Source organism: Macaca nemestrina, chromosome X (genome assembly GCF_043159975.1).
Source record: "Macaca nemestrina isolate mMacNem1 chromosome X, mMacNem.hap1, whole genome shotgun sequence".
Classification (NCBI taxonomy): Eukaryota; Metazoa; Chordata; class Mammalia; order Primates; family Cercopithecidae; genus Macaca; species Macaca nemestrina.
In genome coordinates this window covers 32,391,016-32,418,590 of record NC_092145.1, presented here as the reverse complement: position 1 = coordinate 32,418,590, position 27,575 = coordinate 32,391,016, and the positions used below count along the sequence as shown (strand labels likewise).

Sequence of the window (27,575 nt, the reverse complement as noted above, 5' to 3'; positions counted from 1 at the left end):
TTGTAATTTACATGAAAACTGCCCCAGACAAGAGCCAGCCAACTGTTCTGAGGTTAAGCATCACACAAGGGTTTATATTCAGAATACTATACTAGGCACCATTAGGAGAAACAAAAGTTCTTTCTATTTGTAATAGCCCTTAGCAATGTGATTCAAGTCAGAGAGCAGTATCTTGACAAATGAAAAATAATATAACAAAAACTAGGTATGTAAATGCTGGTAGACTGAAAGAAATTAGAAAAGCCTAGAACTTAGTTTTGCATGTGATTGAACCATTCATGAAATGTAAGGTGAAAGTATTCTTAGTACCTGTAATATATCTCCATCTTCTTCTCCCAAGTGCATATTAAGGACTATATGTAAAAGAGGATATCCCATTCCTCTTTGCTTTCCCTGCTTCCCAATTTCCTAATGGCAAGCTTCCAGAGTAGATCAATACATGGCCGAACAACCCACTGGCCTTCCTTCATCTCTTACTGTATTTTAGTAGGTTGTTCCCTTCTTTCCCCTGCCTCCAGCCATTCCAGGTGTCTCTCTATAAGTTGGCTGCCTTATTCTTCCTTTTCAAGGACACTTTTTGTTACCTAACCAATCGTGGTGTCCAAATCGTGGTCACTATTTCTTAATCTAATGACATGGCAATTTGATGCTATTACTTAACACTTATTGGGCTACCTGAATTAATATATTTAAGCAATAATGCACCCAAAACTACAGAATGGTGTCCCAAAAGCAAAACCTATGGTTGGATTTCTTAAAGATGTTTATTGGAAGCATGGTTTATCTTAAGTCTAACCTAATATCTCCAGGCCCTAAGCAAGTGAGACTCTACTTGCGGTAAAAGCCTTCAACAACATATGTTAGGTGACTTTGACACTCACTGACAGCCTTAAATAAACTTGTTCTATAAATGCAAAGATATTTATCCTAGGAGTTAGTAGCAGACATCAGTATTCTATATTTAGGAATTTTATCTTCGGCTTATTAAAAAAGATGGCCCAATTCTCTGGTCATACCTCACACTAGACTGGCTAGACTGGCTTTGTGACTGTTTAGAAGTAAATCCCCTCTGGGAAAACGAAGAAAAAAACTCATTCAATATCATTACTTTGAAACAGCAAGACTCTTGTTTATTTCAGATGATAGAAGCTTTAGTGTCAAAAAGGAAATGTTCTACTTAATCAACAGTTCCCTCCTCCCATTAAACAAAAATCTGATAAATGTTTGATTATTTCTTGTGAGGTTTGGGGGTTTTATTTTTAAAATAAACACAAATTCAAATTAATTTTCATTAGGGAACTTTTTGAGAGTCCTTGGGATGACTGAAGACACCTTGGGGTTTTGTAAAGCAGAGTACAGAAGCCTTGAAGCAGGAGAGCTGGATTCTAGCCCCAAGCTGTATGAGTTCAAAAAATCAATCTCTCTACATCTTCATTTCCTGAACTGTAAAATGAATGTGTGGAATATGATGGTCTTTTCCAGTTCCATCAGGCTATGGTTCCCACAGCTGTGAAAAACAAGGTAGGAAATCTAGTTCAAAAAATATTGATTGATTCCCAACCCATTTTGCCACACTCAATGCTAGGGTGAGGAGAAAAGGACATGTCTTCCCTGCTGAAGAAGCTTGCAATCTAGTAGGGCGATCTGTCAATGCAATAATTCTAGAAGTCAGAATATGATAAATATCTAAAAATGTGTGAATCAACTTTCCTGCTTTCTCAGGTTTCCGGGATGGTGACCATCATTGATTTCTCAGCTGACTGACACTCTTACACACCTCAACATCAGTGAGCTTTGCTGAGACTTGGAGACAGAGATGATGGGAAGATTGAGATAATGTATCTTAAGGCCAGGGCACAGCCTGGAAGTTTATCATTTACCTCTATCCTTAGAACACAGAACAATAAATGTCTGCATTAAAAAGAGTTTCTGGTTAATCAAAGCTGTGCCACATATGTATATTTAAATAAATATGGCCTCAACCCTTCTAAGAAATACCTAGGGAAAATCCCTATTAACTAAGGGCCTCTGGTAATTGGATTCTGATTAACTGAGATTTGTTTGTTTATCATAAGACTATCATAAGTTCCTCATTATATCCACATTCACTGTTATCCTCCTGCTCAGATCCAAAATATAGTAGATTGCAATACAGATGTATTAAATCAAGACCTTTCCTCTCCCTTTAATACCAGCATTTTAGCATTAAGGCTGGTATCTTACTCCAAAATTATAAAAATATGGACCAATTCAAATAGAACAATAAAACTGATGCAAATATCCTCTTTATTTTGAGTTAATCCCATCACTTAAGTCAAGTGAGATCTCCAATTCATACTTTTTTTAAAAAAGGAAAGGAAACCCTAGCCATATATAGCTGTTTCATCCCTCCATAGGCAGTGAGTGTGTTTTTAGTTGGCAGAGGAAGAAAGAACCCTGATACCTCTTACTTTGTATGACTTGCGCTGTGAACACCCAGTTAAGCCTTTGCAGGCACTGAGAGATTAAGTCCTATGAGTTAGAAATACTAGCTTGTAGACATTAATGAAATTTTTTAAATCATCATCCAGTTTTATTAGGAAATTTTCCCAGATTAAGAGCAACAAAAATGTAGCAATTAGAGTGTTCATCACACAGCTGTATGATTACAGGAGTCTTGTTCTAGATTCTAACAGATGTTCTAACAGTTTTGTGAGGGCTGCAAGAACCGTAGTTTACAAAAGCAACACAAAAGCTAGTTATTGTTCAAGCTCACATTGCCACAGGACCCTTATGTTTAAAATAATTTACACTCTTGAGCTCCTCTACCGAGAGGCATCAAGCAAATACAAATATAGCAATAACAAAAAATAAAATAAAATGTGCAGACTCAAGTTCTTTACTGCACTAACACGGAAGGGCAAAGGACATTAATTGATCCATGCAAAGTTCTGGACTTTGATGAGACCAAATGTGGGAATCAGCCATGGACTAGTTTGAAGGCATTGTTACCAAGCCACCGCCTGGCCCTTCCAGTCAAATTAAGCTCATCCTTTCAGGGACAGATTTACTTCAGTCCAGATTTGGCAAGGTCAAATTATCTCTGCTCAAAAGTTATGACAAATTGACAAGTGAGGGGCACCATTCAATGGGCCTGGGTGGGGGCTTGAGGAGATTGGTGACAATTAGTGTTACATTACCAGAGATGGAGCTAAAGTGGAAGAGATTCATAGCCAGATACCACTATATATATATATGAAATATTATATGTAGCCTCCCAAATATAAACCACCGCCACCCTACTCTAAAAAAGAATAGTAACTGATCAAATATCTCCTAAAGGAATACAGTATTAAGCCAATGACTAGCAATCTGGCTGAGTTCTATCTATTTCAAGATCATTGTGTGACCTTGCACAGCCACCTCACCTTTCATCATCTCATGAACTTCAGCCGTAAACTATAAAAATCCTTCTCTGCCTTACTGGGATGACATTAGTATGAATCAGGCAATTTCTCTAAGGTATTCTAAGATCCTCAGAGAGTGCAAGTCTACAAATAAAAGGTATTATAATTAGAATCACTGCACCTCATTTCTTAAGGGGGAGAAAATGAATAAAGGAAGGAATGTGTGGTCACTGAGCCTGAGACTCAAAAGGCATTTAAAAGCTCTTTCTATCATCTGAGGTAAGTCTCAAGAGAGGGAAAGTGATCTGGTGGAGTCCGAGAAGAGTTCAGTGAAGAACCTTCGTGCCGCCTGTGAAAGTGGCTAGGACATGCTCCCAGGACATTAGAAGCCCTCCTGTTTGTCTTTGACAATATAATGTTACTTCACTATGATCACCATAAAGGTTTAGATTTGTGAATACCACCAAGAGAGTGGCAAGTGCTTTGATTATGATGTTGTAGGCCAAAAAGGTCTTGCCTTCCATAGTGGTATTAATTGTTCATAAAAAAAGAATAGTATACTCAAACACAAGTGGTGTAACTGAAATTGTTTTCATGCCTTTAATTATCTCAATAGCAGAAATCCTAGCTCTAGGTATAACTGGATAATTAGTGGGAACAGAGAAACGGAAGAATGGGATCCCTTTCAGAGTTCAGCATTGGCCCAGAATGTGCCTGCTGAGCTTAAGAATGGGGACACAGAAAAAGGATAACTAGGTGAACGGATTTGCAAATCAGAACCTGGAGATTATGCTATCTAAAAGACATACACATTTGCTGAGGTAAATAAGAGAAAGACAAAATAGAGTGTGACCTCAGTAATACTCTGTCTTGGATTAAGAGATAAGGATCTAGAGACACTGAAACAATGGACTAGGTAGCCAAAGAGGGTACTGTAGAAAGCTTCTTAATGGGCACTTTTAAGTACCTTGCCATCACTATCTTTTGAACAGCTCTGAGGGTCCTTTTCACTCCTCTTGACCTATTTCAAACTACTGCTTGTGCTTAACTTGAAAACTTCCTACTCAACAAATTGTTCCTCCTGCTTCCTTTGACCAATATAAAATCAATTGTTGTTTGACAGAATACTTCGTTGCTGTTTTCTCAAAGGTGCAAAGGGGAAAAAAACACCTTATTTTTACACACATTAACTTAATTTCAGTCTTACCTACTCAAGCACAACATAATCCTTCAAACTCTGACCGAAGCCCCTTCACCATTTGGTGTCCATGGCAACCGCCACCAAGCCACTCAGAGAGTTGCAAGCAGTGGCAGAAAAGTGCATCTCCCAACAGAGCCATTAGCTCTTCTGCATTAACCCCATCAATAAAAGGTGGCAGCAGGCCCAGCCCTGCATTTTCTTTCATCCGGGAAGAGGAATGTTGTCAGTGTTTCCTTCCCAGAGAGTGAGAATTGGGTGTGGCTACATCTCACACCCAACCTGTTGAAAATAAAACCTTGAGTGTAAATTACTGGAACTAACTAGGAGGACAATTTTCACTTGAGAAAACTTCCCACAGGTATGCTTCCCCAATGACTCTGTCAACTGCAGCCTCCACCACAACACTGCTTGCTAAACTACAGCCAGTAATCTTAAACCCCACAAAGACAATAAACATGAAATCCTAGCCACTTTCTTCAATGGTTCTTAGCACTCAGTGACCTTCAGGTCATACTCTTTGTTACCCATGTCAGGAAGGCATGAATGACAATTTCATGCCATCAAACTATATTTTATTTATTTATTTATTTATTTATTTACGGAGACGGAGTCTCGCTCTGTAGCCCAGGCTGGAGTGCACTGGTGCAATCTCGGCTCACTGCAACCTCCGCCTGCCAGGTTCAAGTGATTCTCCTGCCTCAGCCTCCCGAGTAGCTAGGATTACAGGCATGCGCCACCACGCCCGGCTAATTTTTTGTATTTTTAGTAGAGATGGGGTTTCACCATATTGGTCAGGCTGATCTCGAACTCCTGACCTCGTGATCTGCCCACCTCGGCCTTCCAAAGTGCTGGGATTACAGGCATGCGCCACCATGCCCAGCTAATTTTTTGTATTTTTAGTAGAGATGGGGTTTCACCATATTGGTCAGGCTGGTCTTGAACTCCTGACCTTGTGATCTGCCCACCTCGGCCTTCCAAAGTGCTGGGATTACAGGCGTGAGCCACCACACCCGGTCCCATCAAACTATATTTTTTAATGAAAAAGAGCAATGTCAATAATGGTCTAGGTACTGGAGGATTTACGAGCCAATAGTAAATGGTATGGTTTCCTCCAAATACAGAGAAAGCTGTTCAGTCTACAAACTGTTTTTATGTGTTCCATATTTTTGCTTTGTTCAGAGCTTAGCTTAAAAGTTGTCAGATATGAATTTCCCTTTACTGTACTCCAGAGGAAGACTAAGATGTTTCGTGGGAATGGTTCTGTTTGTAACATAATTAAAACAGAATCCAACATATCTAACAGAGACATTTTTGCATAAAGAGAACCATCTCAGACTAGGTTCTTTGTGGAAACTAAAAAGGACCCACTACTCAAGTGTCTTCTTCATAGAATCTACATAAATAGGAATAATATTTAGAGTAGAAGGAACAAGTGAGTGGTTTTATCTTCTCAAATGCAAGAAAAAGAAAACAGAAGGCTATTATGCACAATCCTTTCCAGTATATCCACTGAAATATAAGGAAATGGTTTCAAGCTCTCCATAAAAAGCAAGACATCATGACTAATCACACTGCCTATCTCTGTAGTCCTGTATAAGAACTAGTAAAGAAAAAGTGAAAAACCAGTAAGACATAGTTCCAGCCCTCAAGAAACTCATAGTTTATAGGGAAGCAGCCAAGTAAACAAATGATCATAGTCTAGTGTGATAAGTGCAGTGGCAGAAAGGAACACAGATCTTAATGGAAATGCAGAAGAAACATCCTAACTCAGCCTGACTCAGATCAGGGAGGGTTTTCTCCTCAGGATTGGTTGAACTAAGTTTTCAAGGACCCATTGAAGATCATCTGGTTTGGAAAGGGATGGAAATTTATAATTGCATAAGTATGACAATCCCCACTTATATGTCAGCATGAATGCTGGTAAGCAGTGCTGATTCAAAAATTGAAACTGACTCAGATGTCATAAGACAGAACAGTAAACCTGATACTAATAAGAACATGGGTTATACTGGCCAGAACACAATTTGACCTTTCATCATGACCTTTGAATCCTCAAAAAACAGACATTTTCCATCAGTCAGTACAGTAACATGGTATCTGAAATGAGATGATTCTGCTTAGGCATTAAACTACCTCCCTTCATTTTACAGTGAAGAAACTGGGGTGCTGAGAGAGACTGACATACACAATGGCCACACAACTAGTGAGTGAAAGAGCAAGGATTTAAACACAGATTTGTCTCCAGTGCTCATACTCTTGGTGCCACACCACCCAAGATTATGCCATTACATGGACCAAATAAGCATCTATTTATGGGTTCCCTTGAATAGGCCACCTGCCTTCTTGCCCCCATTTCACATCCCACCCAACTGCCTGTAATTAGTGTTTAGATTGAGATAGTCTGTTCACATGAAAGCATACTATACCAGAAAGATAAAATTTAAAGTTACTATTATTTCCCATCCTTCTTCCCAGTTTTTGGAGTCCTTTCCTTTCTCATTATCCACAAATATTCATTGTATATCTGCATACAGGCAACTGTACTGGATGATGTACACTCTAAGAAGTATGAAACTGGAGCCCTGCCCTCAAAGACATATCGTTTAATTGGGATGGTAAGACAGGTGCCCTAAATAATTAGTAGACTGAGGGAAAGATGAGAAGTAGAGATTATATAGGAATTCACAGGGGGACGTGCACTAGACAACTGAAGCTGAATATAAGGCTTCATGAGGGCAGGGTGTTTTGTGTTTTGTTAATTGTTATATCCCTTGCATCTAAAACAGCTTGGAGCCTAATAAGTACTAAATAAACATTTGCTGAATTAAATAAATATGCTTCTTGACTTGTTTTAGGAAAAAAAGTCCTGATGTTTATCATTTGGAAACTAACTCTCAGTCCTGTATGCATTCCATTTCGTGGCTTTTACTCATGGTACACACACAGCAGGAGCTCTCTAGGGAGATTTGTAGAAATGACTATTCACCCTATGACGACTTAAACCTTTGCAAAATCCTAGCAAAGTTGTGTGCTGCTCCCCGCCACAGATGGGTGTTTCCCAGCGATGAAAAATAACAGGGAGCCAGAGCTTTTTGTTTGTTTATTTGTTCATTATGACCTCAAGCTCTTTTCAGCAAAGGGCACAGCCCTTAGATAGCAATGCAATTCTGGGAAATACAACTCCATTATTTGCTTGGCTCATCTAACAAGATAGAATGCAGACTCTGATTTAAAAGCAAGCTCCTTTAATGAGTTTTAGTTAGGGTTGATGGATAAACAGTTGTTATTACTGTCAGCAGGCACAGGTTGTAAATCTCTGTTTTCAATACTTATATTCCATTACAGGGAACTCAGATGGGCATCAGAATACAATTTCTTTTAAAAGGTGGAATTAAGGGGAAACAAAAGAGCAGTTTCAAATGTAGTCATTTTGTGTATCCCCGGATGGCCAAATTCTTGGTCTTCCAAGGCTCCACATTGTGTTATGATTTTTTGTAACTTATTTCATTTTTACCATTGTACAAATTCTTATTACTTTTGGCTTCCAGGGCTTGGAAAGATATGGACAATTAGAATGTATCAGAACACTGAAAGGAAACCCAAGCATTCATTAAAAAAATAAGTGAGGCTAAACCCATCCTTCTCTCACCATGACTTACACTAACCTCGCACTACCACAGTGTTGTGCCAGCACATAATTTGAAGTAAAAGATCTATATTAATACAAATGGAAAATGATCGAATTTCATAACAAACAATGCTAAATTTGTGTGTTCTCTGATTTCCTCCAAAAGCTTACAAAGCCAAAATTGTGTTCAGTTCTGTGGGTGCATCTAAGAAATTAGAATATCATGTACCACCATACAGGTATTGTGCTAAACATATTGCCCACTATAATCCTTTCACCTTCCGAGAGGTGTAGCTCAGAAGGTACCTGGTTTATCATAGAGTCTAAATAAAAATTAAGAGCCACACCTAAAGTAGGCTTATACTCTAAAAACAAAAATGTTTTATTAGGAAACTTTCCTGAACTAAAGCAAGAGTAAACACTGCCTTGTAGAGCTTTCCATATTTTTCAAAGATTTTTCCTGAAGTAGCTTCTTCATCCTCTGAAGTAGATAGGACTAAAAGTGGTTGTTTTTTTTTTCCATTACATAGGTGAGAAACAGACATAAGAAGGTTAAATAACTTGCCTAAGACCACATGGTTAAAAGCACTAAAATTTAATCCTTATTTCCTAAAGACCTAGACCTATTTTATGTACCACATCTAAAGGGATGCATTTGGAAAGACACCAATGAAACTCTTGTTGTACAACATTAACTATGCCTGCCCCAATCAGCACCCCCTGCTTTTGAAAGGTATAGCTAATAACCTTTACTTCGGGCTTGGGCATTTCTCTTTCCCCCATCCCCACTCTATTTCCTGAAAGAACAATTAAGATCCATCTGGGACTAATTATAGTGATTCTTGAATTTGAACTTGCAGCCATTACCCAATTGAGGTCACTTATTTTAAATTAACTTGCCTGGTCAGAACACAGGTTTGGTTATCTTCAGAGCCCAGTGCAGAGAGGCACCAGCTCACTCAGACTTTTAATTAACTAGCTAAATAACCTGCACTGTGACAAGCTGCCTATGATTTGATGGACTCATTCATTTGCATTCAGACAAGGATCAAAATACATTGTCAGAGCTTCAGGGACTGAGTCCTAGAAACCTTCACACAGTCTCTTGTTAAAGGCTGTGAGCCACTTCCCTTTGGTTCCCTCTAATTATTTTTCCTGTGCTTTTGTTCTGATTATCCAACATTCATCACAAGTGCAGCTTGTGATTAAACAATAACAACTCATGTCATATGTGATAGGGAATCGAAAAGTGGAGTCGTGATCATATGAACCAAACACAAAGCTTTGCAAAACAATTAGGGGAAACCAAAGGGAGATTCCCTGGATGCCCAGCAACAAAGGAGAATTTCCAAAGTTTCAGGCCACAACTGTTCCCCACTTAGGTAATAATACATAATAATGGTAGGCACTCAGTCTTTTTTGAACTGAATTCTTGGTGGGAGCTGACCATCCCATAATAGTAGTGACAGTTGTTATCATCAATAATTATTATTATAGCTTCCAACATTTAGTTACTGGGTTCTTGAGTCAGATAAATCTGATTTTGACTTCAAGCTCTATCATTTTCAGCCTGTGAGGCATGAGACAAATTACCCAACTTCTCTGTGCCTCAATTTACTAACCTGGAAGATAAAATCAATAACAGTGCCTACCTTAAAGGATTGTGGTGAGGCTTCAATGAGATGAAGTGTGTGAAAAAATCGTTTAACACCATGCCTTGTACATAACAAAAGCTCAATACATTTTAGCTAATGTTTGTCTTGTTACGTCCCACCACCAGGCCTTTATCCAGGGCATCTTTCCACCTGGGATTCTCTCTTTTCTTCTCCCTGCCAGCAACAGTTCCCCTCATCATTCAAAACCTAGTCTAAAAGATCCTTCTTTTCTCTCCAGTGGAAAGCCTTCCCTGGTTCTATTTCCTGCATGTAAACTTGTTCAGTGCCCCCGTCTCTTCAGTACACTTGCTGCATACACTTTTCAGATTTTCTATTATTTTAAATAGACCATCTTCTACTGTTTCATAGGCAATCTGGACTTTTCTTCAGGATGTACTATTGTTTAAGACTTCCAGAATATTTATATAGATAACATATACAGAGAAAGAGAGAGAGAGAGAAAGAAAGAGAGAGAGAGATTGAACATCTCATTCGATTGTCCAGGCTGGAGTGTGGTGGAGCAATCATAGCTCACTGTAGCCTCGACCTGCTAGTCTCAAGCGATCCTCCCTCCTATGCCCAGCAATTTTTTTTTTTTTTTTTTTTTTTTGGAGATAGGGTCTCTTTATGTTGCCCAGGCTGTGAAACATTTACTGGGAACTACTCCAGTGCCACACATTGGGGCTGTATGCTGTGGAGTACAAGAGATGAGTAGAGATAGGGATGGGAGAATGGAAGCAGCATTGGTTGAATCCCCTTATATGGCAGGTGTTCTGTTAGGAATTTTAAAAGCTTTTACTCATTTAGGTCTCACAATAAACCTAAAAGTAAATGACCTAGTTACTTCTATTGTACAGATGTGGAAACTGAGATTCAGAGAGGTAAAATGACTTGTGAAATGTCACCTCATCTTGGGAGAGGAAGAAATGGTCGATCTGACTCCAGAGTCCATTCTTATCATAACTATGCTTTATTGCCCAACTCAGTTTTTTCTTTTTTGTTTTATCAACTGCAGTGTTGTATGTCAAAGCAATATATAAACTTTAAAGTGTTATATATGTGACATAAGGTGATTGCAGTATAGCAGATGCTATTGGTACCCTACCCATATCCCCTCAGCACTAACCTTTCCTATACCTGCCAAAAGCATCCTATTGTAGGCACATGCTGTTCTCCTCTTGAAGACTTTCTCTCACTCTGAGAGTGAGACAAGTCAGAAGAGTTAGGGAGGAATTAATATTTCCCAAAGCAGTTATAAGCTAATGGTGAATGGGAGTTGAAAGTCAAAGACCCCAACTTCCTGGCCCTTTTGGTGGGTATATTGTCCATCACCTCCAGAGGTCCCAGAGGTAATTTGCTGATTAATACACTGTTTTGTCATCTTTCTTCTCCCTGTCTCATTTCCTTGCTCCCCTAGCAGTTCTTCGTAGAATCACCTCCAATTAAACTACTGGCCCTCAAATCTTTGTCTCAGGGTCTGCTTCCAGGAGAGTCCTGTTTAAAACAACAATGTTTCAGAAATTCTTTTTTTGGCTCCTTTCCCAGGAGTCTGTGTGAGTGTCCTCAAGCTGCTCCCTGCTTACCCACGACTTACCATGGGTGATCCCCAAGGGACCACCTCAGAGACTCAGTGTGTCCCTTCTTATCCCCTTTGATGAGGATCCCATCATTGAGGGTCCTGCTTTTAGATTTTCAAAGTGCATCTATTATCAGATAGAAAGGTGGTTCTTAAATTTCAGTGTGCATCAGAATCACCAAAGGTGAGATGTTAAAATGCAGGCTCCCTGGACGTAACCCAGACTTGAGAATTAGAGTCTCTGGAGAGGAGCTCAGGTGCTTGCATTTTCTAGATTCCCCAGGTGATCCACGTAGTGTACACTTTGAGAAATACTGTCCTAAGACATCCATGTAGACTGGGCCTTAAGGGAATGTAGATTATGTTCCTTAGTGCTCTCTCTACCCCCAAGGCCTCTGTGGATTCAAGTAAGAAATCCTGGAATAGTTATGCTTCCCTGCTCCTATAATGAAGCATGAATAAGGCCAAGATCCAGATGCTACTGTCAGAGTAGGGCAGCCCAAGACTCCTAGGCAATATTCTACAATGCGGAGGAGAGATCCATGTTACTGACTGCCAAATTATTGCTCTCACCTCTCTCACTGCCCACCCCAACCCCTATTCTCCCCTGTATTGGAAACACTGTGATGACTTCACATGCCCAGTTAGGTTATGACCTGTGCTCCTTTGTCTCTGGGTGGGAGCTCCCCTTTACAACACACACACACACACACACACACACACACACACACACACACACCCTTGCCAAACATGGCTACTGTAGAGTTTGAGTTCACGGTTTTGATCAATGCTAGGGGCGGGAGGGGATGGCACAGAGGAAGGTGGCAGTGTGGGTTACTTTGTTGTCGGTTTACCCCCAGCTTCTCTTGTCCTTTTTGCACTCTCAACTTAAATGCCCAAACTTCAAGTACAAACCTCAACTCCTTCCCTCCATCTCCAGCCCAGTGTCATCCTAACCAGTGGCCCCAGTATGCCTCTGCACCTGAGTAATGATGCCTTTCCATGGCCCCCATCCCACAGCAGCAGGAAACCTCTTCTCTACCTCTTGGGCTGGGGGGACAAAAATCAGGGAAGGCTTCTTGGAGGAGGCCTTGAGGGATTGATGTGATTTCTACAGAGAGGGATGAAGGGAAAAGGCATTGAAATAAGGAGTAAGGAAGGGAGAGCATAACTAATATAGGATAAGCATTGGGCACTCTATAGATACATTACTTCATTTATTCCTCACTGCAATTCTATGAAATAGGTACTAATGGTAGACCCATTTTACAGATAAGCATACCGAAACTCAGAATATTTAAGTTAATTGCCCAAAGTCATACAGCAAAGTAGGAATTCTAAGCCAGGCAGTCTAGCCTGTACTCTTGACTACCCTACTCTACTGTCTCTCAACTATTATACTCCTTATTTTACAGATAGAAAACTGAGGCTGAGAGGTTAGGTAACTTGCCTAAAGTTACACAGCTTATAACTGGAAAAGCTGGGATACGTTGTCTTTAGCAGATACCATTCTATTTACTATCTAATCGTTCATACCCTCTGTAACTTAGCTTTTTTCACCAATTATCTCAGTCACCACTCCAATTCTTATGGAGTCAGCCCTAGATACCATCACACCAAATGCTTATAGTTGCTCCCAATGAAAATCTTTCCCCTAGTGTGTAAGCACTGTAAAAGAGCAAGGCTCTTCTGAAATCAAGAGAAATAGACCTCTAAAACACATCTCTCTTCATTTTCAAAATAGCATTCTATTTAAGTTACCTGTTTGTCAGGTTCCCACTTATAAAAGCTACAGGAAAAATTTCTTTAGATCTTTAGTTGGGGACAAAGTACTTTCTATCTATAGCAAATTATGAGTTAATCATTCTCTCCTCAGTTGTACCTTGTACATATTTCTGTTCTCGCACTTCTCCCACTGGGTTATAATTGTCTGTTAACTTGGCTTTCTTTCCCACTCGAGTGTGAGATCCTCCAGGCTAGGGACCAGGTTACTGTGACCTCTGCATCTCCATGGTCTAGCCCCAGAATTGGCACAGAGTAGGCATTCAAAAATGTTCATTAAAAGAAGAGAATAATGAAATGTGGTTAATAGATGCAGCCCTTCCATCCACTTGAGATTTTAATCAATATTCTTTCTGAATCCAGTGGTATGCTGGAAAACTGGCTCCCAGAGAGCAAAATAAAAAGCCCTGATTTGTAGTATTGTTCGATTTTTGTGGTGTTAATGCTCTCATCATGGCTGATTTCAAGCAACCAATGGTTTAATAACTGGCTCACAAAATTTCTGAATATTTAACAATGGGCTTTCAAGAGCCCCCTGTATTTTGCCGAAAGTCTATAATTCTGCCTAGAGTGCTTGAACTGTTAACGTGTCAGTGTGATCAGAAAGGTGGATGAGCTGGCAGAGTGGGGAAAATAATGCCAGATGCAAATAGCAGGAGTGAAAGACCAAACCAAACATTTGTGAATTATGAGAATTCTGTGTTTGCCTCCCATGAACTAAGCCTCTATCATTTGTCGTCCATTTGCAAATTGAGATCCACTTAGATGACATGGCTCCCAGTAGAGGGAGAAACCTGCCAAGTAAGCAATTATCCTGAAAAATCAAAGGCCTGAAGAACACATTAGGTTTCTCAGAGATATTTACTTTTATTTGAAAATATAAACATGTTCACTCACTTCTTTCAGCAATCAGAAAATCTCATAGAGAAAGATATCAAGTGCTGGAAGCACTGCACAGATGGAAAATGCATAGATGAGGCATAACTAGGGAGTTCAAAAGGAGAACATCCCATCCTCTACATCTCCATATGTTTTTCTTCCCTCCCCACTCAGAGGCTCCATTGTTCTAGGCCGGACTTGGTCTCTAATACACTACCCTACCAGCCATGCTTAAATTTTGCACACAATAATGGAACTACTACGTAAATGGCAGGATTTGAATCCAGAACCATCTGACTTCAAGGTTTATGGCTCTTTCTAGTACATCATCTTTAATAAATACCAATTTGTTTGAAGCTTTAAGGGCAACTCAGATAACATTTATAAAGAATTTTAGATTCTTACAAGTTTAAACACTGTAAGGTGTCATTTTAGGTGTGACGAGTTCTTGATCCTAATAAACACCTAAAGATGGAGAGGTGTGACTCTTGAGCCAATGAAGGAAGTCTTGTTTTATCCCACCCACCCTCAAGTAGCTGTGGCTGGAAATAACACACATTTGAGTAACTACTCAGCCATATGCCAGATGGTGCCATTCCTTAAAAAAAAAAAAAAATCAAAGTAATGAATCCACTGACACTCTCAAGCTTGCTACTCAGTACCCATACAGTCCTTCCTGTATATCTGTCAGAAATTCATGATTATATTGCTTTTGGCCCAAATGATTTTGCAAAATCTATAGAGAACACAAAGATAAAATTTGATATTTAGAATAAGGGTGTCAGTATTAAACCAAACATTGTTGTGAATGTGAATATAGAAATATATAAATAGTTCATAATAAATTTCACAAAAGAAGATATCAAGAATGCTGTCATTTAAAATTTACTGTCTAAAATAAACTTCTTGCTAATTTGGGGAGATAGCTAATATCAGAGAAGCTACAAAAGTTATGTACATGGTCGTGTTAAAGAAAAACTAACTTCCCTTTGCTGTGATATTCTAGACTGAATACTAGTTAAAAATCACTCCAATTCTTCCCTCCAAAAAAATCTAGGATATTTCCAAATATAAACAGGTGCCATGAAAAGTCCTCTAGATAAGGTACTCCAAGAACAGCATTTGGGAATGCAACATAGCTTGATAAAGCATCCTTTTACAGGACGCTGGCTGATGGAAAGAGTCAGGAGTTTAAAGTATTTATTATTGGATCCATGACCAAGGACTCTAGCTGATCAAAGCTGCAGGCGTCTTGTGTGGGGAAATACATGTAAATTGCCTCAGGAAATGGGTTTGTAAGTTTCCAGATTTTTTACACAGTCCCAGGCATCATTTGCTACCTTCCAAACTCTGTCCATCATTTTGCTCCTTTGCAATACTCAAGAAGTTTTGAAAGTAGATGAAGATATTCTTAAAAATTCAACCATAAATGGGAAATTAACCTTTCATCAGGATGGGGAAACCTGATCTACATTCTCTCCCCTAAAGATATGACTGCTTTAAGACAATATTTCCCACCATCCCTGGTGGTACACAAGAGGATTTTCAGTGACACCTAGATGAAAACATTTTATTTTCATACAGTCGTATTTATTTTCTTGTATTAGTTTCATTGATATTATCCCTCTGGACATGACTAGATTTAAGTAGTGACTAGCTATAAAGAAAAAAATGTTAAGTAAATAATAGTCATGTGACATGCAGATAAGACAAAAATCATTAAGGATGTTTGTGAAGGAGTGAAATTTGAGAAACAGTGTTTTAGGATTAAGACAATGAAGTGTTCCAACAAAGGTCAACATGTATTTAAATGGCCATTTATCCCCAACAGCAAGAATAATCTGTTGTCCCTTTAATTTATTCATGGCCATTTATTGCCTCTTATTTGTATTGGTTCTTTGCCTCTCCTGCTGTTTAGCATTAAATCTTCCACATATTCCATTCAGTCATGATAAATGCAATGTTAAAGTCTGGGAAGTGAAACTTCCCAAAGACATGTTCTTTGGTGAAATCCTTGTTCTCTAATCCTCACATCCTAGCATTTTATTTGATGCCTTTTTCAATTGCCTTCTCTCTGCATAAGCTTCCCTGTAGACAGCATAAGCATTGATGAGATTCCTCGGTTATACTTCCGTTTTCCTTCTTTACAAAAAGCTTCAGCCTTTTTTTCTCCATCTGTACCACCCCCATCCCCACTGCCATTGGGCTGACTTTGGTATGGGTGACTGGCTCTTCTCTGCCTCACTAATCCAGCACATTTATTCAAGTCAGATGACTGCAATATGAAGCATTGTCATTTGGTGATAGGAGAGCATGTGTGTGCAGATTAAGATTATTAGAAAATAATTCTAACAGAATTGACTTCTGTTATGTATTTAGGAAGACTCAGGCAATTTAGTACCTTGGGGGTTTTATTCATGAAATTGAATACCTTTTATCATTTGGAAGATTTCTTCTGTAAAGTGTGGCATGTTTTAAGGCTGATTTCTGTAGCACACCTCTTATTCAACTTCCAACACAGCCAAACATAAATAGGATGCCATAGGACAACAGTATCTTTAAAAAAAAAATGATTTAACTAGGAGAGCAGGAAAAAATGAAGGGGGCTAGAAAATGTCCCCTCTTTGAACATAAAGGATGTGGTCTAATAGTTTTTTCTTAAAGAGAAAGTAGTCATACAATAAATGAAGAAAACTTGGTGAATTAAACCAGCAATCCCCCACACCCACACTTCTCTCCTGGCCCCTCAGACATTTGCAGGATGCCTAAATCAAAGAGAAACAGAGTAAGGTGAGCATCAAGGCATGTTCTGTACTCAAAGCAAGATCAATCCTTATACATAGATCCTTTTTTGGCACTGATGTAGAAAATCCAAACAAGGAGATACTTAGGTCTACAAATAACCTAATCTGCATACCAGATGGATCTAAGGGGGGAAAAAACATACACACTTCTCCACACACATATTTTTTTCTAAAATGTGAGCATAGAAAAACAGATGCTTTTGCCTCCCAACGGATCTGTGGGCCTCTCTCAAGTAGTCTTGTGGAGCAATTTCATTTCAAATTTCTAAAATTATGAAAATGTCTAGATTAAACATTAAATTGAAAAGGAAAGGGCCTCTTACATAGAAAGCCAAATGAATATTTTATGAATTATTTTTAACTGCTCAGTGATACCCAACCCCCAATTTCACAGATGAGTGGATACGGGGAGGGGGGCCAGTAAGAGGAAGTCTCCCCAAAATGGGTTGACTATGATTCACTAACTTCTTTGACAAATAATTTGATGCTATATGCATGGCTCTGTGTGTTAGTATGTAAGAGCTCCTTCTTCTGCGAATGAAACTCTGCTGTTAAAGCTTCAGTGAATAAGGATTGTGGCTTTTTTTTTCTTTCAGATCCTATATGTGAGGATTAAAAATAAATTTCCTTAAAACAATAAATTTTATCTACATTTCACACATTTCCCCTTATTACATTTAATATATCTGCTATCATATCAAGCCATCCATCATTTCCAACAAATCTTACAAAAGCAAAGTGAATACAGAACACGGATTTGGAAACTTGCTATTTCTTCCTTAAATTTCATGGTCGACTGTGTAAACAGCTTTTATACTTGAAGTTCTGCAACTAATTCAGAAAGAGCTATTATAATTACTGTAAAAGCAAAGTTGAATATTCTCTCGGTTACCAAAGTCATTAAGTAACTGAGGGTACAATTCATGCCTTGTTCATCATAACAGATGGAAAGAACAAAGATTTAGGACGAGCTGAATAAGAACCACTCCCATTAACTAGTTTCATTATGCATCGCACTAAGTACAATCCTCCCATCCCACCCTATTCTCACAAGCCCTGTACCAAAAATTCAAAAAAGGGAAAGACCGAGAGCAAAACATGACACTTTTTGCAGTGAGGCCTCCTTTAGCTCACATCAGTAGGATCACAGCTGCTCCATGTAAGTAAGATTTCAAGATAACTGCAATTTACTGTCTTAAGTATTGGGACTTTCAGCATTTCTTACGGAAACCTTCCTGAAAATATGCATATCCTTGGGTTTTTCAGCAGAGATTACTGAACACAATAAAACATAACCTGATGAATTAGGTAGTCCCAAGGAACATCCATGATTATACTGTGCAGTAGTATGATGTTGTCTCCTTTTTTCATCCCTTCTTTCTCCTTTAAGTCAGTCTGTCACTTCCACTGCTACTAATACCTCTTTCTAATATCAGTCCCCCCCCACACACACACACGCCTTCTAGTTTGAAGCTTTTAATTTACTGTGAACTGGAAAACGAAGATTGGTAAGAACTATATATTAAGTAAGAGTTAAGGCACTGAAAGCAAGGATGAGGAATTAATTATGGGCTTCAATGCATCAGCTTTGTGACACTTTAATGTTCCTATCTTTAGATAAGCTTCCTATCCCAGTTTAAAGCTAAATTTTGAAAGGGTGATGTTATAAGAGAGCTACCTTCAAATAAGTAAATTTGTTCTGAGCAGACCAAAGTGGGCCTGAATTAAAGTAGGTATCTTGATAGCTCCAAGTTTTTCTGAATCTGAAAAACAATGTCTCAATGAATGACCCCTTCCCACATTTATATAGCATCACACACTTAAATAATGGACATTTCAAACTTTTTTTTTTTTTTTGAGATGGAGTTTCGCTCTTGTTGCCCAGGCTAGAGTGCAATGGCACGATCTCAGCTCACCACAACCTCCGCCTCCCGTGTTCAAGTGATTCTCCTGCCTCAGCCTCCCGAGTAGCTGGGATTACAGGCATCCACCACCACATCTGGCTAATTTTGTATTTTAAGTAGAGACAGGGTTTCTCCATGTTGTTCAGGCTGGTCTCAAACTCCTAACCTCAGGTGATCCGCCCGCCTTGGCCTCCCAAAGCCTGGGATTACAGGTGTGAGCCACCGCGCCCAGCATCAAACACTTTTGTAGACATTATCCAGTTCGATCCTGGCAACACTTCTGAGATAGGCAGGGCCAGATTATGGACAAGGAAATGAAGGCTCAGTAATCTGCCCACAAACAAACAATTAGCAAATGATAAAATTGGGGTCCTGGGTCCTCATTTGCTGCTGTTTTCACAACACTGATGTCTTCTATTGCTCCCTCTCACCTTCTCTACGCACAAAAAAAAAACCACTAGGCTCTGCCTCCAATGAGAAAGACGTATTCCTTTTCCTTGGATTCCTTCCTTATTTCTCTCTAAGCTCTGCCAGACGTCTTTAAGAATATTGCTCATTTTTCTAGCAGAACTCAAAACCCTCTGGTTTTATTATGTTGAGAGTTGTCAGTTAATTAAAAATTCAACAAATGTATGGTCCCAACTTGCCACCAAAAGTTAACAAATGTCACCAGCAAGAATGTCTCTCGCAAGCGGACACTGAAGAATACATCCCAGAAGATACCTAACAGCTCATTTCGTGTCATGAAAACATGAGAAATCACATCCTCAAGACATTCGTTAACCTTTCATTTCCTCCATAAATAATCAGTCAGAAATGTGGCTCATAATTTAATCAAAAACTATGCTCTCTTGTCCTCTCTCTCTCTCTCTCTCTCTTACACACACACACACACACACACAAACACATATACTTAAAATGACTTGTTGAAATGACTTGAGGGCTGTAATGCCAGCATCATAGTCAAATGTATGGTTCCACTTCTCTGGTCAACTTAAACATTGCCTCCTCCATGACGACTTCCCTGTTCATCTCAGGCCTTAAATATCTCTTCCTCCTCTTGTCCAAGAATTTATAGCAATTACTAGCATTTGCTACTTAGCATATATTTAGAAACCATGTGAAGTACTGCCAAGAGTATGGGTTCTAGAGGCAAATGGACCCAGATTCCAATTCCAGTTTTACCACTTCCTAGCTGGGCGGCCTTGGAAAACTTACATAAACTCTCTCTGACTGAAGTTCCTCATCTGTAAAATGAAACTAATGATACTTAATCTGTTAAACTGTTCTGGGGATTAAATACATATAAAGCACTTAGCACCATGCCTGCATATACTAAACACTCAAATAAGGACAGGTAGACTTATTATTACAACCTTTCATGTATAGTTCTGGTTTGATATGTGTGCAATTTTGAGGCCTTCTCACTTTGTTCTAAACCCTTTAATAGCTGCATCCAGAGAGGAATTTATCATAAAGCTTAAACTTAATGGCCCCTCACTTGCACAGCTTCTTTCCAAGGCCTTGTTCCAAATTATGACATTCATAATTTTATAGTTTTTTAAAGAAAGATCCTAAAATCGCATTAGCTTCAGGCCAGTACAAAACCTGGTTCCACCTCTGGTTGTGTCTTTAACCTCTATGTTATCCTGTTCCCTCCATGGGTACTCATTGTAGTACTTTGCACACAGTCAGTACTCAATAAAAATCCTCAATTAACCAGAATGTTTCCTGAATTTGGCTTCAAGGAAATAAACATCAATTATTTAGTCAAAAGCTTCTAACTTCTAAACAACACATTTGGTTGGAAAATATTCAGTCCACTCACATATTTTGAGATAATAAAAATGTACTTTGTGAACTGTACAAAGTACAATTTTATTAATACAAAGCCTATTATTAGACTTTGTACTAATATAGCATTATTCATAAAAATTATGGTAAGAATGATGATGCTGAGGAAGGGTTTCTCAACCTTAGCACTACTGACATTTGGGCCTGAGAATTCTTTATTGTGCAGGCTATTCCAAGCATTGTAGGATGTCTAGCGACAACCCTGGCCTCTACTCACTAAATGCTAGTAGCACCCTTCCCAGTTGTGACAATCAAAAATGTCACCAGGCGTTGCCAAGTGTCCTCGAGGGGAATCCCTCCTCAGTGCCCCAAGGCATCACGATCAGCACCAAAAGATGTACAAACGATCACAAATCTTTCATACTAAAGCAGGAAAAGGAAGATAAGCATTTTAGAAAAGTTTTCAATAAGCAAAAGCAACCTCAGTTAACCTGAAAATCCCATTAACCCCATTCCTTGAATATTCTATTCCCTTAGCATTCCAGATAACCAAAAAAAAAAAAAAAAAGTACTGTACATTCTATTTTCTACTTTGTATGCAAAGTTCAGCTGATTTTCCATCTCAAAAGCTAAGTACATAAATCAAGTTCATGGGTTGGGGATCTTCAGCTTCATCACTTTTGCCATCTATTTTAAGTGACAGTGATACTACTGACCTGGAAGTTTAGGGAGCTTTTTTCCCCTTGTTTTGACATTTTAACTTTGATATTAGCATGTCTTCCTGTTTTATCTAGTTGAAAGCAAAATGCAACAACAAGAAATCTGATCCAATTAACTGTGATTTTCCTGTATATAAAAGATCTAACATTTTGTTCTAGCCGCCCCACTGATTGTGCAATTGAAAATGCCCTTCTTGAATAAGCAATATGTCTTATTTCTTCTTTCTGCAGGTTGTGATCCTGGGGAAACACTCAAGAGGTTACCACTACATGCTCGCTAACCTGGTAAGAACAAGCAAGTGTCCCTGGGCAATATATCCTATTTAGTTTGCATTGTTCTGTAATCATCCAAAAAGGAAATACATGAAGCACCTAATGCTTTCTCCAGAAACTTGGAGAAATGACTTAGTAAATACCAAAACCTGAATGCAATAGCCTTGCTTTCAATTATGCTGTCGTTGTTTTAGCTGTGAAGCAGCTATATTCTTTCCTAATTTAAAAAATAATTTGATATGATTCTTTACTTGTTTTTAGATTCAATTTCGGTTTGAAATGTAAACTATTTTAATTGGGTTTGAAATATAAACCATGGAATAGGGGACACAAGAAACTGACTCTTTCCCAATTGATTCAAGTATATGTGCAGATCAGTACTGCATTTGTCCTTTCAGAAGCAGACCACTACCAAATCTTTTTGAGCCAGATGTCAGAGTAGGTTTCAACATGGTACATTATATGACCCCGCCAAAGTGTATAGCCACATTTCTACTTACATAAAACACAACTTGAATGTTTATTTTCAAACTTCCCATGCCTTTAAAATTTGTGACTCTGTAGAAGCTAGTATTTCATTAAGGTTATTTTATACATTTTCTTTCTCTGGAAGGACAATTTGTTTAGGAATTAACAAAACTGCTTCTAAATTGGTAATATCTGTTTGGCAGAGGTTCTGAATAATACCATCTCCATGAAATGAAAGAGAAATGTTAAATTATCACTATAATACTAAAAATCTATTAAAGTTATTACATGAGTTCTAACCCCAATTTTGTTTCATTAGCACAACGGAATTATGATCATTATAAAGCTCTTAAGCCAAAAGAATAGAAACAAAGGTGAAAGATTATTGTAATTATATTCTTATATATTTTAATCAAAGAAATATCTTATTTTTTTAATAATGAATCTTTTTTAAATGAAAAAGGAAATGTTACTTAAACCTCTTTCTTAGGAGTATGTGCATTCAAACACTTTATAAGATGCAGATTAGAGCTACTGCTTTCAAATGTAGTGTGCATTTTTCTCCAATAATTTGCTCTAAGTGGAGCACTTCAGTCCACTTTGGGAATAAATGAATCTACTCTTTTAGGAGAAGAAATCTTGATTCTTAAATTGCATCCATATATTTTCAATATGGTTTTTAGGCAACCAATAAATAAAGGGTTTTTTTTAATGCAATGGAGGTTAGACTGTGGCTTGTCAGGATATATGGATGTCACAACAAGGTACCTGTTACAGTTATTGATGACTTTTTATCATTACTTTCTCACCAGTAAATATTTTGCTCTCCTTCTTTCCTTCCTTTCTGTTTTCCTTCCTTCCTTTCTTCTTTCCTTCTTTTCTTCCTTCATCTCTTTCCCCTTTCCTTCTCCTCTGATTTGTATGTCCTAGAAAGCAGCAAGGTTTATAGCACAGTGTTTAAAAATGCAGGGTTTACCAATCACTGACCCATACCTGAGGTGACTGTAGGTAGTATACACATGCAAACTTTTTTATTTTAATGAAAATATATTTCCTTACTATGTATTAGAAAAATATAAAGCTAGAGCATCAAAATTGAAATTTTATAGATATTATTACTGCAAATAGGGCTAACATAGAGATATAACAAAACATAAAAATATGTTTTTAATGTTTAAGTAAACAATAGCAAGGGGGATAAAGAGATATAGCAAAATCTGGATTTTGCATACATGGTTGTTATTATACATGAATAAGTTTGAGATATAACATTGAACTGGGGGTCAGAAAGTTTGGGTTGTCAAACTGACTTTGCTACTAGCAAGGTAAGGGATCTTGGGTAAGTCACTTCACCTCTAACGACTGTGTTACAATTCCCTTACTTTAACACTCAGGTGGGAGTAGTGGAGGGCAGTCATTGACGTGTTGGGTGGGTCATTTGAAAGCAGATAATAATTAGAAGTGCAAGATATTTATTGGGAGTAACACCTGTGAAAGATAAAAGGGAAAGGGACATAAGTAGGCAGGGAGAGCTTCAGACCACAATACAGGTCTATACCAGTAACAGAAGGGAAAAGGAAACAAGTTTAATAGGAAAAGCTTCAGACTGTAGTGTAGCACTCATAAAATCTTGGCCAACACAACTAGGAGATCAGTGTAAAACATAGCTCATAGAGGAGTCCTATGCTTCTTCCAAATGGCAAGTCATTGCATCCCGACTTTGCTCAGTCATTAGCTGGCAGCAGCCCAGAAAGCACACACCTTCCACTTGAAAACCGAGGCAGATCTGAAGGTACCTGAAGCTGGAGGTTGTCAGTTAACTTAATTCTTTGAGACAAGTTTTGCCTTAAAGGGCCATCTGAGCCGTGCATAAGAACAGCTATCTCAGTTGGCCTACCATGACTGTAAAGGCCTTTCCCATTCTGTAATTCCAACTGAGTCTCCTTATTTCTACTGACAAACTTTTTTTATTTTTTTCATTTTTGTGGGTACATGCTAGATGTATACTTCTGTGGCTTACATGAGATATTTCGTACAGGCATGCAATGCACAATAACCACACCAGGATAAATAGGGTACCCATCATCTCAAGAATTTATCCTTTGCCTACTGACAATCTTTTAGATCAGCTTTTATTGCAATTTTGAGATCCAGACCTGACAAAAATTAAAGTCTGTGAAGTGATAGAACTGAAAGAGAAAATCACTAGGACAAGGTTGGGGAAAAGAATGGCAAACTGAATCCTATACACACAACTCAGAATTATGAGACTTTGGGGGAATGTCTACTACAAGAACAAGCAAAGTCTGTTCCTTCAAAAAGAAAGTAATGTATAGTATCATGTCAGTCTGAGTAATGAAAATGTGATTTCCTTTACCATGCTTTGAGTTGCCACCCCTTTCTCTTCCTTTAGTGACCCTCTTTTCATTTGAATTCAGCCATGTAAGTCCCTGTACTCTATATCAAATTGCATTTGGGCAATAGAGATAGGAGCTGCTGTTCATCTCTGATGATAATAATAATGAGACAAATTATCCCTACTATGGTCCATGGTTCCCAGTTTTCTCAAAGCAGATAAAAATTACCTCAAATGCCTCCATCAAAGACACACACACACATACAGAAAGAGAGAGAGAGAGAGAGTAAACCAAAACTATTTAGAAGTAAGTTGGATGGTCAAGAAAAGGGGAAATGGAAATAAGAAGATGTTTCCTTTCAAGATGAGCCAGCTGGATGTAAGCTGAGGATGGATATCTATATACAGAAGAGTAAAGTCCAATGTGAGTCTTGGTGTTACAAACAGCACAAAACCACTGCTTTCTTCTACAAATGTAGAGTCAAGAATACTTAAGCTACTTAACTAAGCTTCCTGGGATCACTTCCTGCAGTTCCCTTTGATACTGAGCTCTGTCTATCTGGCAAAGACTTCTTTGTACATTTACATGGAACATCCCCTGGTAGCAATCCTAAAGTGAGAAGACTTGGATATTCCATGAAGGCTTTAACAAAGGCCTCTCAGAGGTCAAGATGTACATTTCAGAGTGGACAATGAGCTGCAGAAAATTCTAGCTTGTTGAAATCCCAAAAAGAAACAGAAGATTACACCAGGAGTACAACCCAGAGATGTGATCTACTCAGGCCAGAAGTGGACATCCCAATAGAGCAAGTAAGTCTCTTACGAATTCTTGTATCAGTTGATGATGTCATTTTTTTGGAGTTGTTCTGTAATTAATTGTTGTTTTCTCTTCTAGGACTCTCTCTAACATGGCGCTGTTTGTCAACGTTAGTCCCAGAGGTAGCCATCATGTGTACAATCTGTCAGTCAAGCAGCCTCTCAATCTCTCATGGTAAGGTCCTGGATCCAGATGCTTTACCCTGCATTGTCAGGCATGTTGTGTAAAGTGATCTAGTTTTTCTCATATATGTCAGTAATGACAGCTCAGTTACTGTGTGTAGAGCCCTAGAGTAATATTAGGAATAGATGCAAAGGCAGGAGGCAGTGTGGTATAATAAAAAAATAAAAATTAAAAAAAATAAAGCACGAGGCTAGGAGGTAGGAGTCAGGTTTGAATCCCAAGAATTCATCTAACTACCTATATGGCAAACCAAACCTCTCTGAACCTGATTATCAATCTGTAAAATGCAGAGGTAGACAAGATCAGTATTTCCCAAAATGTACATGAGATGATTTTAGATACTACACAGCAAAACTTCTCTTTTAACTTATTAGTTTTGAATGTGTATTAAATACATATTAGAAAAACAACTATCCCAGCAATTCTGTGATTTTATAGATACCATTCCTTAGAATGAGGCTAAAGTAGATATGTAGATAAAAGAAACTCAGTCAATGTAAATAAAAATATTAAGTAAATTTATAGTTCAGATGGTCCACCTATATGGCAAAAACTGAAAAGGTGGTATATTAATGACTAGAATTTGGAAAATAAACCACTGTCACTTCAAGATCTACATTTCTTCCCTCTTGGAGTTCAGTTTGGACCAGGGTAGGCCAGGAGTAAGGGTGTAGACCCATCATCTGGGTGAATGCTGAGGACACAAACAGGGAAGCAAAACCAGAGCCCCATTATTCTTGGGGATATAAAGTTAAAAGGTAGACTAAACCTTTAAAATCAGTCCAAGTGGGCAAAAACCAAGAGAGATATGAGTATTCTTAGTCAAGTTTTAAACAGAGCTGGGGATCTGAAGGATCAATCAAAAACAGCCTAGCAGATTACACAGGGCAAATTGGATCTGGATTGAATGATCCAACAACAGATGTTCATCACTCCCCGTATAAGACCAAAAACAAAAACAAGACAAAACAAAAACCCACAAACAATTGAAGTGCCCAGGGGAGAACATGAGCCATAGCAGGGCTCATTCAGTGTTGCACCAGTTAACCACTGCCTTAGAAGACCTGACAGTTTCTCTGCCTAGGTTGAGACTGGTACCAGAGTTGGAGACAATTGCTGACCTTGTAAGTGGAGGAATTTAGGTAATGTCTGCTGTCAGCAGTAGAGAGCTACAGGCAATCAAACAGGTCATTGTGCAAAGAGAGAAAATAGAAGAAAGTTCATCTATCTTATATTCCTTTCTGATGTATTAGCTGTTTTCTTTAGACTTTCATTTAATTTTCTCAGAACTTCTATGAGGAGAGACTTCTTGTCCACCCACCTCCCTAAGCCTTTTACAGATCAGAAAATGGGCCCAGAAAATATGTATAACTTGCCCAAAGTCTCATAGCTAATCCATTGCCAAACTAGGTTTTCTATCTAGATTGGTAACACTCTTAGCAGAGCACCTTGCTTTTCCCACTTTACCCACCCAAGCTTCTCAGTGAGATAGAAAGCCAGCACCACAAAGGTCACATAAGAGCATTCGCAAAGACACAAATGTAAATAAATGAAGCACAAGCTCTAAATTTATGAGGATGAAGTGATCAGAGATAAAAAGGGCTTTTAAAAACAAGAACACCTTGGGTCGGGTGTGATGGTTCATGCCTGTAATCCCAGCACTTTGGGAGGCTGAGGTGGGTGGATCATGAGGTCAGGAGTTCGAGACCAGCCTGGCCAATATGGTGAAACCCCATTTCTGCCAAAAAAAAAAAAAAAAAAAAAAAAAAAAAACTTAGCTGGGCATGGTGGCATGCGCCTGTAGTCCCAGCTACTTGGGAGGATGAGGCAGAAGAATTGCTTGAACCCGGGAGGCGGAGGTTGCAGTGAGCTGAGATTGTGCCACTGCACTCCAGCCTGGGCAACAGAGCAAGGCTCTGTCTTAAAAAAAAAAAAAAAAAAAAAAAAGGACAACTTTGTGAATCTGGGTTTGAAAAAACTATCCCAACATGAACTGTATCTTAACAGGCATCAATTACATCCCCATCACTCCCTGTGCCAACCGCTTTCCTTCCCTCTTCTCTCTCTCTCTCTCTCTCTCACACACACACCACACACACGCACGCGTGCCTGCACACACACACACACATATTTTCATTCCCCTTTTTTCT

General features: G+C 38.6%; 1 protein-coding gene across 6 annotated transcripts in view; it reads left to right on the top strand.

The window, feature by feature from the left end:
* Nucleotides 1–27,575, top strand: part of LOC105468430 (glutamate ionotropic receptor AMPA type subunit 3) — a 322,135-nt gene that overhangs the window by 153,736 nt on the left and 140,824 nt on the right. For all 6 annotated transcript variants that reach the window (XR_011618481.1, XM_011718571.2, XM_011718567.2 and 3 more), the window contains one exon: nt 21,560–21,613. Coding sequence is in view for 5 of the 6 variants with exons in the window: in XM_011718571.2 (XP_011716873.1) it covers nt 21,560–21,613 (54 nt within the window). In the remaining variant the exon portion in view is untranslated. The remainder of the gene's footprint in view (nt 1–21,559; nt 21,614–27,575) is intronic.